The 17,784-nt window shown below is 44.6% G+C and overlaps 1 protein-coding gene and 1 pseudogene across 2 annotated transcripts; one reads left to right on the plus strand and one right to left on the minus strand.

Annotated features, from left to right (window-relative positions):
* Positions 1-18: 18 nt before the first annotated feature.
* Positions 19-15,203, plus strand: LOC309640314 (large ribosomal subunit protein uL11 pseudogene; annotated as a pseudogene). Its single transcript has 2 exons — positions 19-26; positions 9,919-15,203. The product of its transcript is annotated as a large ribosomal subunit protein uL11 pseudogene (transcript).
* Positions 15,204-15,285: 82 nt separating this feature from the next.
* On the minus strand, positions 15,286-17,689 carry UBC (ubiquitin C). The gene is made up of 2 exons (XM_082418298.1): positions 17,358-17,689; positions 15,286-16,503 (listed from the first exon to the last, which is right to left on the minus strand). The coding sequence occupies exon 2, from the start codon at positions 16,498-16,500 to the stop codon at positions 15,355-15,357; it is 1,146 nt and encodes a 381-aa protein (XP_082274424.1). The 5' UTR covers positions 16,501-16,503; positions 17,358-17,689; the 3' UTR covers positions 15,286-15,354.
* Positions 17,690-17,784: the final 95 nt, after the last annotated feature.

Consider the following 17,784-nt stretch of genomic DNA (forward strand, 5'->3'; position numbering starts at 1 on the left):
ATCTGGGTCCTTGTGGCGATGTTCAGGTACTAAATTAACCCCTACTGGAGCAGCCCCATTTCTGGCTTCTTGTTATGCAATGTAACAAAGGTCTCTATTGTTCGAGTCGCTTTTGATTGGATTTTTCCTTACTTACCACCCAGAGCCCTCAAAGTGATATGACCCAGGAACCCACACCCCTACGGTGCTACTCCTTCCGGCCACGAGCCTTTGCACATGCTGTTCCCTCTGCCTGGAAAGACTCTCCAACCAGCTGTGGCTTCCCCGTCCTTTTGACTTCAGCCTCTGTTTAAAAGTTACCAGAAAGTCTTATTTTAGGGGCTTATTGGAGGCCCTGTCTACATCTTGCTGGGTGGGCCCATCAGCATTCACGCAGGACACATGCGTTGTAGAGGAGGGGGTTCTGCCCCAGAGGTCCAAGGAGGAGAAAGATCCTGGCGGGGCAACCACCAGTGCCACCTGCATTTCCATGGGATTGAACACCCAGCCCTGAGCCCGCTGGATCCAAAGTATGCACCTTTTTCATTTTGAAAAGCTTTTCCAAGCCAGTCTCCAAAAAGAGTATCACCATCTATACTCCCAGTGACAGTATACACAAGAACCTTTTCTGTATCCTCAACAGTTGGGTATTATCAAACTCTTCATTTTCGCACACTGGAGAGGTGAAAAATTACTAATTGCTTGGCTCTGCACTTCTTTTCATTATAAATGAGGCCGAACATTTTTTCATATAGTTATCAGCCATTTGTGAACTTCACATTGACCTCCTGTGATCATTTCTTCTACTGGCTTGTTTGTTAGCACTCGCTCTTTGTATATGAAGGACACCAATTCTTTGCCTAACATCAGAGTTACAAATATATTTTCCAAGTCAGCTTTGCCTTCAATATTTTGCAAAAGATGAAATTTTATTTTCTCGTGATCAGATTTACTTTTTCTATGAATTCTTAGTTTTGTGTTATATTCAGAAAAGTCTCCCAAACCAAGAATTTTTTTAAAATCTATATTCTCTTCCAGTGATTTGTAGGTGTTTCTATTTTTATATCTCTGCTCTATTTGGAATTAATTTGTTTTCAGCTATGGAGTAAGAAAGGAATCCAGTTATGCCAATCCAATGTATTACAAGTCCTTTCTCCATTGAATGAAGTCACCATCTTTAACAAGCCAGTTTCTTTATATACTTTCATCTCTCTGGATTTTTCTCTTATGACAATGCTCAATCCAGCCATTCCTTCTCTAGGGCCAACTGTATCTAATACTCCACCTTTATAATTCATTATAATATTTGGTAAAGCTAATCTCCCCTCTCTAGTCTCCATTTCCAGAATTTTCCTGACAATTCTCATGTATTCACTTTTTTCTGTGTACTTCAGCACCATTTTCTCAAAGTCCCCCATAATTTCCTGTTGGTTATTTAACTGAGATTGCATTGATTTCTGGCTATATTTAGGGAACTCTGACATCATTCCAAAATGGATTCTTCTTCTCTAAGAACAAAGATCATCTCGCCACTCATCCAAGCTTCCTTTTATATTTAATAGTAGAATTTTAACACCTTTTATATTTATATCCTCCACATTCCTTGAGAAGTTTGCTGCTAAATATTTCATCATTATGGTTGCTATTGTAAATTGGATCTTTTCTTCCATGATAAGTGAAGTTGTATATTTATAGCCAAGTCCAAAGATTGATTCAGCGGGTGTGGATTGAAACTCCAAGAATTCTGCATTGTTAATCCACAATCCAGCCCATCATGACACTCACTGGTGTCTGAGAACCTTTTTCATTCAACACTAAGAATCTCAGATTGGAGAAGAATCTTAGGCCAAGGCAGCAGATTTGTTTCTTCCTGTGCTACGTTTCACATCCTTTGCAATTTCTGAAAAGTAAGAACTGAAATTAGAGTTTTGCCCAGCACAGAACTGAGAAGAGGAAATGTGTTCTTATTTAAGTGAAACAAAACACAAACTCTTAGAGTCCCGTGAAATAACAACTCAGACTCTGCTCAGAGCAAATGCTTTCTCCTTTAAGAAATCACCTTCCAAGGCAAGAGCAAACCTCCATAAACCGAGTGAAAGGAGGCTCCAGAAGCATGTGGGAAAGTGCTCTTTTCCAGCGTGTGGCCCGTGTTCATCCAGGATGTAGGGTCTTTGCAAATCACCCACTCCAACTGTCCTATGTTACAAATGAGGGTTATGAGGTCCCGAGAGACCTGTTCCAGAGGATCCAAGGTCCACCTCGTAGTTCATTTTGCATAAATACAAACTGTGCACAATTTCTATGGAAACTTTACAAAACAAATCCTCAAAGAAAACCTCTGGAAAGCTGCACAAGAAACCAGTAACAGAGGTTATCTCTGCGGAAGGCAGTCAGAGCAGAGGCAGACATTTTTTCCCCTCCAAAACCCTTTCATGCTTGTGGTAGCTTTAAAACATGCCTGCAAATTCTTTGACATTTATCCATGTAAAGGTGAAGCCTGTTATGCACCAAAGGACACAGTCAACAGAGCGAAAAGGCAACCTACAGAAAGGCAGAAAATATTTGCAAATCATATATCTACTAAGGGGTTAATCCAGAATATATAAAGAGCTCTTACAACTCCACAACCCCAAAATCAAATAACCCGATTTAAAAATGGACAAAGAACCTGAATAGAAATTTCTACAAAGATGTTATACAAATAGCTAACCAGCATATGAAAAGATTCTCAACATCACTGATCATCAGAGAAATGCAAATCAAAACCACAGTGAGATATCACCTTACACACATTAGGATGACTACTATCAAAACAAAATGAACACACAAACAAACAAAACAGAAAATAACAAGTGTTGGGAAGGATGTGAAGAAATTGGAATCTTTGGGCACTGTTGGTGGGAATGTAAAATGGTGCAGCCATTATGGAAAACAGTATGGCAATTCCTCAAAAAATTAAAATAGAACTACCATATGATCTACCAACTCCATCTCTGAGTATATACCCGAAAGAATTCAGAGCAGGATCTCAAAGAGATATTTGCACATCCATGCAAATAGCAGCATTATTTATGACAGCCAAGAGGTCGAAGCAATCCAAGAGTCCACTGATGGATGGATAAACAAAATGTAGTATACACATACAATGGAATATTATTCAGCCTTAAAAATTAGGAAGGAAATCCGGTCACATGGTACAACATGGATGAACCTTGACGAGATTATGCTAAGTGAAATAAGCCAGTCACAAAAAAGACAAATACTGTATGATTTCACTTATATGAGGTACCCAGCGTAGGAAAACTCATAGAGACAGAAAGTAGAATTCTGGTTGCCAGAGGCTGGGTGGAGTGGGGTGGGAAGCTGTTATTCAGTGACTTTTAGTTTTGCAAGATGCAGAAGTTCTGGGCATCTGTTGTACAATGATGTGCATATAGTTAACACTACTGAACTGCATACTTAAAAATGGTTAAGATGGTACATTATATGTTATGTGTTTTTTAACCACATTGTGGGGGGGGGGGGGGAAGAAAGCAAAAACCAGAACAAAAAGGTAGAAACTAATTCTCTTCCCCTTGAATGTTTAGGCAGCTGTCTCGCTGCTCTGCCACACACTTACCCCGCCCGCGAGGGTCAGAGCTGGCTCACTGGCACCCTGTCCCCATTCAAGCCCAAGGGCAGAGGGAAAGTGAGTGGAGGACAACCAGATTCCTTTTTAATAACATGACCTTGAAGTTGTACCTTCTAGCTGTACTTGCTTCTAACGCACAGAAGGTGGCAGAAGTGATGCAGTGTTCGTCTGGCTCTCAAGGGCTGCTGGCTCTTGGAAACCAGCCGCCATGCTGGGAGGAACCTCTGACCACATGAAGTTGCTCTGTGTAGAGTTCTGGCAAGAGCCCCCACTGAGGTCCCAGCCAAAACCAGCTCCCGATGCCAAACAAACGAGTGAGGGAGGAAGCCTCCCTGACTCCTCCAGCCATTTCTGACCCCAAGCACATGAGAGATCCCTGCAGCGACCACCTTGCTGAGCCCACTCACCCCAGAACCCTGGGAGATCAGCATAATAGATCATAGTGGTTTTCCACCACTACGTTCGGAATGGTTTATGAAGCAGCAATTGATAATCAAAGCAATACAGTTGAATTTTTTTAAGTCGTGTATATGTATTTTTTTAATTTTAAAAAGATATGGGACTTCCCTGGTGACGCAGTGGTTAAGAATTTGCCTGCCAATGCAGGAAACACGGGTTCGAGCCCTGGTCTGGGAAGATCCCACATGCTGCAGAGCAACTAAGCCCGTGCGCCACAACCACTGAGCCTGCGCTCTAGAGTCCGCGAGCCACGACTAGTGAGCCCGCGCGCCTAGAGCCCGTGCTCTGCAACAAGAGAAGCCACCGCAATGAGAAGCCCGCACACTGCAACGAAGAGCAGCCCCCGCTCGCTGCTCGCGCAACTAGAGAAAGCCTGTGCACAGCAGTGAAGACCCAACGCAGCCAAATAAATAAATAAGTAAATAAATAAATTTATAATTTTAAAAAGATAAAGCCTTATTGCTGCTTTTAAAGTCTAAAGATTTGCATAAAGTCTAAAAAGATTCTACATCACAGTTTTTTTTTGCCCATGTACCCTAAAGAACTACTTTCAGAATTTTTTCCTGATTGTGGAATATTTTAAACATTCATGAGAGGATAGGGAATAACATACTCAGCATCCGGCTCTCTTGAACGTTAATATTATGACATATTTGGTGCGCTTGTTTTTTAAAAATACTTTTTAAACATTTTAAATTGTGATTTTAAAAAGACACATAAGAGGGCTTCCCTTGTGGCTCAGTGGTTAAGAATCCGCCTGCCAATGCAGGGGACACGGGTTCGAGCCCTGGTCTGGGAAGATCCCACATGCCGTGGAGTAACTAAGCCCGTGCGCCACAACTACTGAGCCTGCGTGCCACAACTACTGAAGCCCACGCACCTAGAGCCCGTGCTCTGCAACAAGAGAAACCCGTGCACTGCAATGAAGAGTAGTCCCCGCTCACCACAACTAGAGAAAGCACGCGCGCAGCAGCAAAGACCCAATGCAGCCAAAAATAAATAAATACATTTTTTTTAAATAAAGAAATAAAAAAATAAAAAGACACATAACAGGGAACTCCCTGGCAGTCCAGTGGTTAAGACTCTGTGCTTCCACTGCAGGGGGAGCGGGTTCAATCCCTAATAGAAGAAGTTCCCAAATGGGAACCTCTATGACTATTTTCTGTTTCTCCACCTATTTCCTAAACACTTTTCCATGTGTGCACTGTTTTTCTTTAATCATTTTAACCATCTTCCAAGTGTACAGTTCAGTGGCATTAAGTACATTCACATTGTTGTGCCACCATCACCACCATCCATCTCCAGAACTTTTCCATCTTCCCCAACTGAAACTCTGTCCCACTTAAACAACAACTCCCCATCTCCCTCCCCCAGCCCCTGGCAGCAACCCCCATTCTACTTTCTGTCTCCATGAATTTGACTTCTCTAGGGACCTCATATAACTGAAATCCTATGTTATTTGCCCTTTTGTGACTGGCTGACCTCACTTAGCATAATGTCCTCAAGATCATCCATGTTGCAGCCTGTGTCAGAATTCCCTTCCTTTTCATGGCTGAATAATATCCTAATGTATAGATACACCACATTTTGTTTATCCGTTCATCCGTTGATAGACGTTTGGATTCTTTCCACTTTTTTGGCTATGGAATAGTGCTGTTCCAAACATGGGTGTACCAAAATTATCTTTAAATGTTACACAGTTTAAAAGTCAACAGTCCTGTGTATCTGCCACTGCAGATTTGCATTCCGAGAGCAAAAAGTCAATTACTCATGAGGAAAAGGACTAGGTGACAGCCCCTTACCTGTGCAGTTAAATGAACAATCTGTACCTGATAATGGAGTCTATTATGAGAAACATCATACTTTTCTTTTAAGTGACAACCGGGTCCTTTTATAATTTGTTGTAGCTTTGGGCGTTCCATATCCAATTCTACCCTTCCTTCTGAATCCACCATAGCTAATAATTAGCAGCACACAGTTCAACACCAGTGACGGGTGAGGCAATCAATATAAACAGTAGACGCTGCCCTGAAGGACAAAGTCCCCAACTAAGATATAAAGAACTTGGAGAAATGTTTTTCATATTGAAAGTGCTTTTGTCGGTGAAATAATGAATGAGGTTAGGGGAAACTTAAAATAATTTTCAAATTAAAACTATGGTAAGATACCATTTTTCACCTAGCGGACAAGCAAAGATCAAAGTTTGAGAAGCCCAGTGCTGGCCAGGGTGTGGGGAAACAGGGGCTGTTGATTATTGTTGGCAGAGTGTAAATTTGTGTAACCTCTTTGGAGGGGGACTTGGCAAAGTCTGTCTAAATTTAAAAAGCATGTGCCCTTTGACCCACAAGTTCCCTTGAGAAGCGTATCTATCAGATATACATGCACACATGGGCAAAGATCTATGTGTCAGAATAGCCATATAGGGAATTCCCTGGCAGTCCAGTGGTTGGGACTCTACGCTCTCACTGCCGAGGGCCTGGGTTCAATCCCTGGTCGGGGAGCTAAGATCCCACAAACCACGCAGTGAAGCCAAAACAAAACAAAATAAAACCTTATTAAAAAAAAAAAAGAGGGAGCTTCCCTGGTGGCGCAGTGGTTGAGAATCTGCCTGCCAATGCAGGGGACACGGGTTCGAGCCCTGGTCTGGGAAGATCCCACATGCCGTGGAGCAGCTGGGCCCGTGAGCCACAATTACTGAGCCTGCGCGTCTGGAGCCTGTGCTCCGCAACAAGAGAAGCCGCGATAGTGAGAGGCCCGCGCACCGCGATGAAGAGTGGCCCCCACTTGCCGCAACTGGAGAAAAGCCCTCGCACAGAAACGAAGACCCAACACAGCCATAAATAAATAAATAAATAAATAAATAAATAAAAAGAAAACCACATTAAAAAAAAGAATAGTCATAATCTTGTTCCACTGATTATAGTAGAAAAATATTGGAAGCAACGTGAATAGCCAACAGTAGAAGGATGCTTAACTAAGTGATGGTCCACCTACACGAGCACCATCCAACGGAACTTTCTGCCATGATGGAAACATGTCCACTAGTCACATGTTTCTACTAAACTTTTTTTTTTTTTAATTTTGGCCTCGCCACACAGCTTGCCAGATCTTAGTTCCCCGACCAGGGATTGAACCCAGGCCACAGCAATGAAAGGGCCGAATCCTAACCACCAGACCACCAGGGAATTCCCCCACTACTAGACTCTTAACATGTGGCCAGTGCAATGGATGAACACATTTTATTTAATTTTAATTAATTTAAATGTAAATAGCCATGTGTGGTTAGCTTCTTGGAATCGAGCTATGAACTTCTAACAACTTGGCCTTGTCTTTCTTTTATCCACGCCAGTGAGTCATCCCTGAGACTTCCCTGAAGCCGTTCATCCTGCCGCTCCTAAATGTGCGACACGACAGACCATTCTTGAGGCCCTGGGCTTGCTGTGATGGCTCTACCACCCAGCCCAGCAAGAAGATAAAAGGCTTCTTCTTGGAATCGGAGCCTGAATCAGACGCTTTGGGTTCCAAGCACCGAGAGCTGCAGTCCAAGCAATAAAACAGAAAAAAAACCAATTTTCGTGGTGCTTCCACAGGTATCTGAGAGCATAGTGGTGAAGACCGTGGAGCTGGGCAATCCCACTCTTGGATATATAACCAGAAAAAACAAAAACACTAATGCAAAAAGATACATGCACCCCAGTGTTCCTAGCAGCCTTGTTTACAATGGCCAAGATATGGAAGCAACCTGAGTGACCATCGACAGAGGAATGGATAAAGAAGATGTGGCACATATATACAATGGAATACTACTCAGCCATAAAAAAAGAACAAAATGTTGCCATTTGCAGCAACATGGATGGACTTGGAAGTCATTATGCTAAGTGAAATAAGTCAGATAGAAAAAGGCAAATACTGTATGATATCCCTTAAATGTGGAATCTAAAAAATACAGCAAACTAGTGAATATCATAAAAAAGAAGCCCACTCACAGATACAGAGAACAAACTAGTGGTTATCAGTAGGGAGGGGGTGGGAGGTACAAACTACTGGGTGTAAGGTAGGCTCAAGGATGTACTGTACAATGCAGGGAATAGAGCCAATACTTTGTAATAACTGTAAATGGGAGGTAACCTTGAAAATTGTATTAAAAAATTAAAAATACAAAAAAATAAAAATCTATACAAATATATATTCTATAACATTAAAAAAAAAAAAAAAAAGAGTGTGGAACTGGGGCCAGACTGCCTGGTGCCCTCCCTGTACCTCTCTGTGCCTCAGTTTCTGCATCAATAAAATCTGGACGTTCACCATGCCTTGGTCTCAGAGTCGTTAAGAAGTTTCGGATTGGGACTTCCCTGGCGGCCCAGTGGTTAAGACTCTGAGCTTCCAGTGCAAGGGGCACAGGTTTGATCCCTGGTCGGGGAACTAAGATCCCACATGCCAGGCAGAGCAGCCAAAAAAATTTTTTAAAAAAAAAGGACAATGAAGAAGTTTCGCATTGAAGTGAGTGCCGTGCATGACGAGGACTGAGTTATCAGTATGCTAACAGGTAGGGGAACTAACGTAAAACAAATATCCAACCAGTCAGAAAATTCCAGATAATGAGAAGCGCTACGAAGGACCTAGGAGTGGATCATGGGATGAGACTAGTTGAGAGCCAGTGGACTAGTTTAAAATGGTGGTCATGGAAGGGAGGTTGGAGTTGAGACCTGAGAGAGGAGGTGGGTCCTCTGATGGGAAGATCTAGGGGAGGGCATTCCAGGCAGAGGTGAGTGCAAAGGCCCTGAAGCAGGAAAAGCCTCGGGCTGTTCCTAAGCCGTAAAGAAAACTGTGCAGCTAAGGGAGAATGAATAGGGGCAGAACAGCAGCAATGAGGCCAAGAGATAGGATGGCTGGTCTTTGGGGATTTTTAAGCAGGGGAGGGCTTCTTGTTTTCAATAACCAACTGGGATGGCAAACCAGCAAGCAGGAAGACCTGGACACGAGGGCCGGCGGTCCATGTGCTGACACACTGTCACCTTCTGGGGGTCCCCTGGGCCTCATCCCCCTCCCCATGCCCTTCACACCCTCCTGATTGTTGTATTTGCCCAAAGAGAGAGTCAGAAATGAGGAATGAGGGACATAGGCTCAAGCCATCAGCTTTCTGGAAATCTGCACATCCCACACTACTGGGAGGAGGGTGGGTCATCCAGGGCCCAAGTGGGAGCAGAGACCAGTTGGGGGGTTAAGATGAAAGAAATCGGTGCCTCGGATCAGGGTGTTGGCCTGGAGAAAGAGCCACAAGAGTCCGGCTATGTTTTAGAGGCTGAGTGGATGGGATTTGCTGATGAATTGGACTGGATGGGTGACAAAAAGAGAGGTAAAGGCTTTGGCTGGAACAGGAAGACACGGAGGAGATATTAGCTGAGACGGAAAGATGAAGGGACAGACAGGTGGAGTGCAAACTGGGAGACAATAAATGTGTTCTATTATATATATTTTTCAAAATGGCACACACATATGAGGAAACGATCAGACAAATCCAGAATGGGAGACATTTGTTAAATCGGCTGGCCTGGTTCTTCAAAGTCAGTGTCCTAGGAAATACAAAAGGCATAGGGTTGTTCTAGATTAAGAGAAAGAGAGGGTGTGGGGAATTCCCTGGCAGTCTAGTGGTTAGGACTTTGCCTCTCACTGCTGAGGTCCTGGGATCAATCCCTGGTCAGGGAACTAAGATCCCACAGGCCACGCTGAACGGCCAAAAAACAAGAGAGACAGAGGAGGGGGTGTTGTGTGAAGGGAGAGAAGGTTAGCTCTCCCCTGGACTAGGATAGAAGAGGCCCTCAGGCCTGACAACAGAGATACGGTTAAAGTACGGCCACCTACCCACGGTTTCTCAAAGTCGTGTGCCTGAGGTACACTGGTGGGGAATTCAGTGCCACATCTGCCCTGACCCCTGAGATCTGCCCTCTAGGTCTGTCTCCAAAAAAGGTTGGTGATGACATCGCCAAGGCAACCAGTGACTGGAGGCATCTGAGGATGACAGTGAAACTGACCATTCAGAACCAACAGGCTCAGACTGAGGCGGTACGTTTTGCCTCTGCGCTGATCATCAAAGTCCTCAAGGAAAGGCCAAGAGACGGAAAGAAGCAGAAAAACATTAAGCACAGTGGGAGTATCACTTTGACAAGATTGTCAACATTGCCCGACAGATGCAGCACCGGTCTTTGGTTAGAGAATTCTCTTGGAACCATCAAGAGACCCTGAGGACTGCCCGGTCTGTGAGGTGTTGTGCTGATGGCCACCACCATCACGACATGAAAGATGACATCAACAGTGGTGCCATGCAATGCCCAGTTAGTTAAAAACTAGAAAGGGAAGTGTTTCAATAAAGGAGCACGTAAATAATCATTTCACAACCAAACCAAAAAAAAAAAAAAAAGAGAGAGAGAGAGAAACATAAAGGATATATAATAACCAATGCAAAGCATGAAACTTTACTGGATCCTGGATCAAAAAATAAATCAGCTATACTGACATTCTTGGGATGATTTATTCCAAAAACTTTCAAAATTCTCTTTTGGCAGGGAAACATTTGAAAAAAAAATGTCTAATCTGTTTTCAATTTCTTTTTAAATGAAAGAAAAGAACAGGGCCATTTTAAGACCAATGTAGGCCCTAGACATTTTTACTTTGGATGCCACAGCCAAATATAAAGCATTTCATATTATATCTTGCATTAAAAAGTACCCCTATTTAAATACAAGTCCCTATGTCAGCGTTGAAGTCTGTGCCAGTTTATGTGTTACCTTTTGAAGATTCTAAAATATTTAAATTCAATCTTGTAATTTTCATATATTGGATAAAATGTATTTTTTACAATCTCAAGCATTTCCGGGGTGGGGGTGGGGGACCTTTGAAAACGCTAGTGAAGCCCATCAGGTTGGACTATGCCAGGGGCATGACCAATAGGGAGGAGGGGGCAGGGAGTTGTGACCCAGTGTCTGTGTGGGCCAGTGTGGAGGAGTCAGCATTTCCTTTAAAGCCCATATGACCCACCTGTTCTGCATTGTGTGTGACCACATCTAGGAAGTCCACTTATCAGTTTCCCTTCCCTGATATTTTTGGGGGTTTCTGAGGAATGCTTCCACTTTCCACAAAGCTGTGCTGATAGTTCCTTGCTGCTCAGCCAGCCTCCTGCCTCAAGAAATTCTGCCAGTGACCTCTTGCCATCCTATACACGCCTTCTCTGGGCTGCGATATAACCTCTCTGTGCTGTCCCAGGAACCCAGCTTTTTCCTTACTGCAGCCAAGGCTATAGACTTTTTTTTTTAAAGTCAGACATAGGGGAAAGGTGGTATTTTAGAAAGAGGGAGCAGCTGGAGTGAAACAAGGAAGTAGAAAATGTCAGGGAGCATATGGGGAAAAAGAAAGTGGTCAGCAGATAAGAGAAGCAGGGAGAAGGGCATTTTGAGGGGTTAGATCTGATGAGATACTGTAAGAAACAGAGAATCTACGTTGAATAATAGCTACATTAGATGCTATGGAGTCATTCCAGCTGGAATGGAAAAGGAGATGGCTTGGGGCTTCCCTGGTGGCGCAGCGGTTAAGAATCCACCTGCCAATGCAATCGAACCAGGGATGGGTTCCATCCCTGGTCCGGGAAGATCCCACATGCTGCGGAGCAACTAAGCCCGTGCGTCACAACTACTGAGCCTGTGCTCTAGAGCCCACGACCCACAACTACTGAAGCCCGTGCGCCTAGAGCCTGTGCTCCACAACGAGAAGCCACCGCAATGAGAAGCCTGCGCACCTCAATGAAGAGTAGCCCCGCTCGCAGCAACTAGAGAAAAACCTGCATGCAGCAACGAAGACCCAACGCAGCCAAAAAATAAATTAAAAAAAAAAAAGAGATGGCTTCAGGACCGGCAGAAACAGGATAAAGTAAAAGGCATTTGGGAGGACAGTAAATTAACTTTTACTAATAAGTAAACAACCCACTGTGAGAAATAGAAAAGTAAAAGCACATATTGCCTAGTCAACCACACCGCTTGGGGGCGCTGCAGGCTTTATGACTAAACCAAAGTCTGTTCCAGTAGCTCCCTCTTCCGGCAGAGATAGCACTGCACACTAAGGCTGACATCCTTGAGTTAAAAAGCGCTTGCCAATCTCTAAACAGCATACCTCTCTGAGGACCATATTTATAATAACTTGACGAGGACTTCGTTGTGCTTTCAGACAAAACATTAAAAGGAACACTAAACAAGTATGAGCCACGCATTTTTCTTCTGGTTTATTCAAGATTCACACAATCACATCTATGTAAATGAATCCTTACATAGTATTAACTCAAGTGTGAAACTAAACTTTGGGGTGCTTTAAGATCATTCAACGAAACTGAGCAAGTCTAGCATCTCTGTTCTTTAACTAGACTCAGAATCCCTTGACGATAGAAACGCTTCTCATTCATCACTATATCACTATTTTTCCTGTCATGCTTGTGTTTGTTGGGTGAAGGGTCCTGTAAATGTTCTCTAGGGATTGTGTTGCTCTCGTGGTCTTTATTCTTGAGAAAATTACATGAAAGGTATTTTTCCTTTATACAGAATGAAAGGATATTAGAACTCTGTCAAAACTATAAAAGACAAAGTGAAAAAGCATGGTGCAGGACAGACTGCAAGCCAGTATGCTACCTTTTGCATAAAGGGGAATTAATAATTAGTAGTTGCTTGTACATGCATAGAGAAACTCTGAAAGCACATACTGGGGGAGGTGGAGAACCAAGTGGCTGGGAGACAAAATTGAAGACTTTTCATTATATACTGTTTTAAACTTTTTATATGTCTGAAACACATTAAAGTATCATCTACTCAAAAAAATAAAAGTAGGAAAATATGAGACAGTAACAAACACAGTAATCATTATTTATAAAAATGTTTTAAGGCTGATTTTTAAAATTATCCCCAAGAACCTTATTAAATAGAAATCTTGTATTTTTGTTATCCTTTCAAAATATTAGTATATGACAGATACGTGTATAAGGATGTAGTCACAGGTCATCTATACAATGAAATACTAGAGTATTAAAAAGAATGATGGAGATCTTGATATGCTGGCATGGAAAGATGCCCATAATTACCTAGTTTTTAAAAAAAAAGCTGAGAAACACTATGTTGTGAATGGTCCTATTTGTATTTATGTATACAACTATATGTATTTACTACACAGGAGGAAAGCCCAAAGGAATACCAAACTTTAAAATTAGTTATCACTGGAAAGGAATATGGTTAACTACTTAGGAACTTAGGTGGGCTACCTTTGACTTTATAAAACACAATGTATGTATACATTGTAATTAGAAACAGTAATAGGCAAATAATACTCATTTTCCTGGGAGTAAGCTTATGTGGAACTTTCACTTCATCATTGATTTTAATGTTTGTACTATATCTTATGCATATTTTAGTATTTAATATATTTATATATATTTTGTTTGTACCATCACTGATTTTAATGTTTGTAATTGTTTTTCAAATCTTTTCTAGTGTTTACACCTGTAATTAGCAATTCCTTTCATTAAACTTGACAGGAAGGAGCCACGTGTTCCTCAGCAAGTTCTCCATTGAGCATCCCCACCCCTAGGACGCCCACAGAGCTTTATGCTCTAACGCCAAGATCCTTCTGCGTGTCACACACGTGGTCCCCCCCATGAGCTGACCCAGCCCCACGTTCTGAAGCATCACTAGCCACTGACCGTCTCACACTTGAAGACAAAGCACTCATCACTAACACGGCCTTAGGAACCTTGCAAAACCTGTCCTGCAGAGCCATCATTTTCAAGATGCTATTGAGGTTTTTCTCCTATGCTATGACCACTTATTTTTAATGAGCAATAAAATTACTTACACAAGAACTAGTCAGTGACTGGACATGGTTACAGGTGCTGGTGAAGTTCCAGGGATTTTTGTAGTGTTGCTTCTCGACCTGTATGTTCATTTGCATGGGTGAATCATGGAAATCCAGTGAACTATACATGTTCTCGTGTCAATAAAGTGAAAACCCACAATAAGTAACGGATTTGCCTAAGACAAACTTCTCAAATGGCATTTCCTAGTTGTGATTCCCTAAAGCGAGGACTTAAGCCTGTTGACTTCAGGTATTTTAGAACTGGCAGTAATACAAAATTTCCTCTGCATCAGAAGTTACACATGCATACCCTAAAAGTGGAAGAGTGGAAGGGAGAAGCTGGCGGGCGTGATGCTCTTTGGAGAGAAAAATCCCTTATTTCGAGTCCTTCAAATAAGCCTCTGACTTCAGGGGTACCTACCCACCAGTGCCAGCTCCTTGTATTAAACCAACTTCCCTGCAACTTTCACCTTTGGCTCTAGTTATGACATTCAAAGATACTTACCAGTAGCATTTGATTGGGTAAATGTCACTACTATAAAAGACCCAAGAGCCAACTGCTTCACCCACCAATTTAGCTATATACAAATCTTTCATCTAGTCACATAAAATTAAGGAATCTTGACAATCTTATCTTAGCAAAAATGATGACAATAGCTTTCTCTAACTACTAACGCCTACTAAACTTTCTAGCATAACACCTAATGAGACTTTAGTAAAAATTAAACTGCCACATCCTAGAGAACAAACATATGGACACCAAGAGGGGAAAGTGGCAGGGGGTGGTGGTGTGATGAATTGGGAGATTGGGATTGACACAGATACACTAATATGCATAAAATAGATAGTAAGAACCTGCTGTATAAAAAATAAAATTCAAAAAAAACATTGTCACATCCTTTTTAAAAAGAAACATCTACTCAAACGACTTTCTATGCAGCTCAATGTGAATTTAAACAGAGCTATGTACTAAAACTGATTTTTCTGTAGGTTCCCTTCCACCACTCCTGCCCTCTAATAGCTCCTCCCTGCTGGTATTCCATAAACTCTCCCACTCTCAGGGACCACACCCAAACTCAGTATTTTTAAAGTCAGTAGTTTTACATCTACATCTAAGCGTCCACATGGAAAATTCTAACTGCAACCTCCAACTTGTCTGGTTTTTATTTATACTCACCCACTACAGTTCCATATTAAGGCCACCTTTTACTGACATTTCTTACCTCCAGGTTACCACAGAATCATCTGGTAGACCGAAACACTGATCCCTCACACCCCACCCCTAATTAAAAATCTTCTGGAAACACTTATTAAAAATAAATAAATTACACTACTTGAGAATGCCAACAACTTTATTGAAAGAAAAGTGCAACGAAATTTGTCGAAAGCTTAAAAGGGAGAACTTAGACACCTCCCCTCAAGCGCAGGACCAGGTGCAGAGTGGACTCTTTCTGGATGTTGTAGTCAGACAGGGTGCGCCCATCTTCCAGCTGTTTCCCGGCAAAGATCAACCTCTGCTGGTCTGGGGGGATGCCCTCCTTGTCTTGGATCTTCGCCTTGACGTTCTCGATGGTGTCACTGGGCTCCACCTCCAGGGTGATGGTCTTACCGGTCAAGGTCTTCACGAAGATCTGCATCCCACCTCTGAGGCGGAGGACCAGGTGCAGAGTGGACTCTTTCTGGATGTTGTAGTCAGACAGGGTGCGCCCATCTTCCAGCTGTTTCCCGGCAAAGATCAACCTCTGCTGGTCTGGGGGGATGCCCTCCTTGTCTTGGATCTTCGCCTTGACGTTCTCGATGGTGTCACTGGGCTCCACCTCCAGGGTGATGGTCTTACCGGTCAAGGTCTTCACGAAGATCTGCATCCCACCTCTGAGGCGGAGGACCAGGTGCAGAGTGGACTCTTTCTGGATGTTGTAGTCAGACAGGGTGCGCCCATCTTCCAGCTGTTTCCCGGCAAAGATCAACCTCTGCTGGTCTGGGGGGATGCCCTCCTTGTCTTGGATCTTCGCCTTGACGTTCTCGATGGTGTCACTGGGCTCCACCTCCAGGGTGATGGTCTTACCGGTCAAGGTCTTCACGAAGATCTGCATCCCACCTCTGAGGCGGAGGACCAGGTGCAGAGTGGACTCTTTCTGGATGTTGTAGTCAGACAGGGTGCGCCCATCTTCCAGCTGTTTCCCGGCAAAGATCAACCTCTGCTGGTCTGGGGGGATGCCCTCCTTGTCTTGGATCTTCGCCTTGACGTTCTCGATGGTGTCACTGGGCTCCACCTCCAGGGTGATGGTCTTACCGGTCAAGGTCTTCACGAAGATCTGCATCCCACCTCTGAGGCGGAGGACCAGGTGCAGAGTGGACTCTTTCTGGATGTTGTAGTCAGACAGGGTGCGCCCATCTTCCAGCTGTTTCCCGGCAAAGATCAACCTCTGCTGGTCTGGGGGGATGCCCTCTTTTTCTTGGATCTTCCCCTTGACGTTCTCGATGGTGTCACTGGGCTCCACCTCCAGGGTGATGGTCTTACCAGTCAAGGTCTTCACGAAGATCTGCATTGTCTGTTGGAACAAAAAAAAATAACACAAAAAACCCCCCCAGCGTTTAACAAGTAATTCAGAGGTCAACACATACCTAGTGCTACAAAGTTATGTGTCACTATGTACTAGCCAAATGACTAACCTGCCCAAAAACTCGAAAGCTTGACAAATAAGGTCAAAACCAACGTTTCATACACTTAAGAAAGAAAAGCAGGGAAACCTGACCCAAGTCAATGCGCGGGCCTCACTTACCCTCCCCCCGTCACTGGCTGTGTGTCCCCTGCCAACAGCGCAGAGACCACCCCGCGCCCAAACCCTCCCTGTGCCCCGAGACGAGAAAAACTCTCCCTCCACACATCCCGGCAGGCGGCCCCACCCTCGCTTATGAGCCCACAGAAGGGATGACGTCTCGTAACCGCGGGGGCGAGCGGGTCCCCTCCCCCATCGCGCGTGCACGACGGCTCCGTGGCATCGGCAGTTAACGTCCCCTTACTGGGACGGGAAACCGAGTTCTCGCTCGAGTCAAACCGGGTCCTAATGTTCGATTCCCTCACACACTGCCCAACCCCGTTCCCCGAAAAGCTGGGCCCCGCCGCCATGGAGGCCTCACGGGCCTCTCGCGTTTCCTTTCCAGCCGCAGTCCCCGCTCCCGTCCCCCATCTTCCCTCTCCCACCTCACAGCCCGCTGCGAGGCCGGCTTCTCCCTCCGAGAGACGGGGAACGGCCGCCATTTTGCCGCGTTCCTCCCCCTCAGGATCACCCTGCTGCTAGCGGGCCCCGGGTGACTGAAGGCCTCGGCTGCCCCCTCTGCCGCAGCGGGCAAGTCGACCCCCCGCGCCCCCCGCGGCCGCGAGACCCCCGGGACCCCTACTCACCAAGTGGTGGTGGCGACAGCGAACACAGAAGAACCGCAACTCAGTTCTCAGCCTTCACGAAACTGCCTGCTCACCGCTTCGCCGGCGCTTCCTTATATAGTTACAGGTAGCGCCGCTCCGATGGATCCCTCCGCAGAAACGCCGAGAAGGGACTACTTTTCGCAGCCCTCCTGCCCTCTGAAGAGAAACCCCAGACTCGACTAATGCCACTCATAAAATGCTCTCCTGTGAAGACTGGAGCTTTGGGGCCGAATCTGGCGCGGAGCGGGCCGCCGTCCCGAGAGGCCGGGCGGAGGGATCAGCCCGCTCGTTGAGCGCTGCGTCCGCGGACTTGCCCGGGGCTCGACTTGAGGGGAGGGAGAATGGGGAGCGGGCGGCGTGAAAACCCGGCGTGGAGTCGTCCAGGCGTCCGGAGCGGGCTGTCTCC

This window comes from Balaenoptera physalus (assembly GCF_965194825.1).
Source record: "Balaenoptera physalus genome assembly, chromosome: 12".
Taxonomy (NCBI): domain Eukaryota; kingdom Metazoa; phylum Chordata; class Mammalia; order Artiodactyla; family Balaenopteridae; genus Balaenoptera; species Balaenoptera physalus.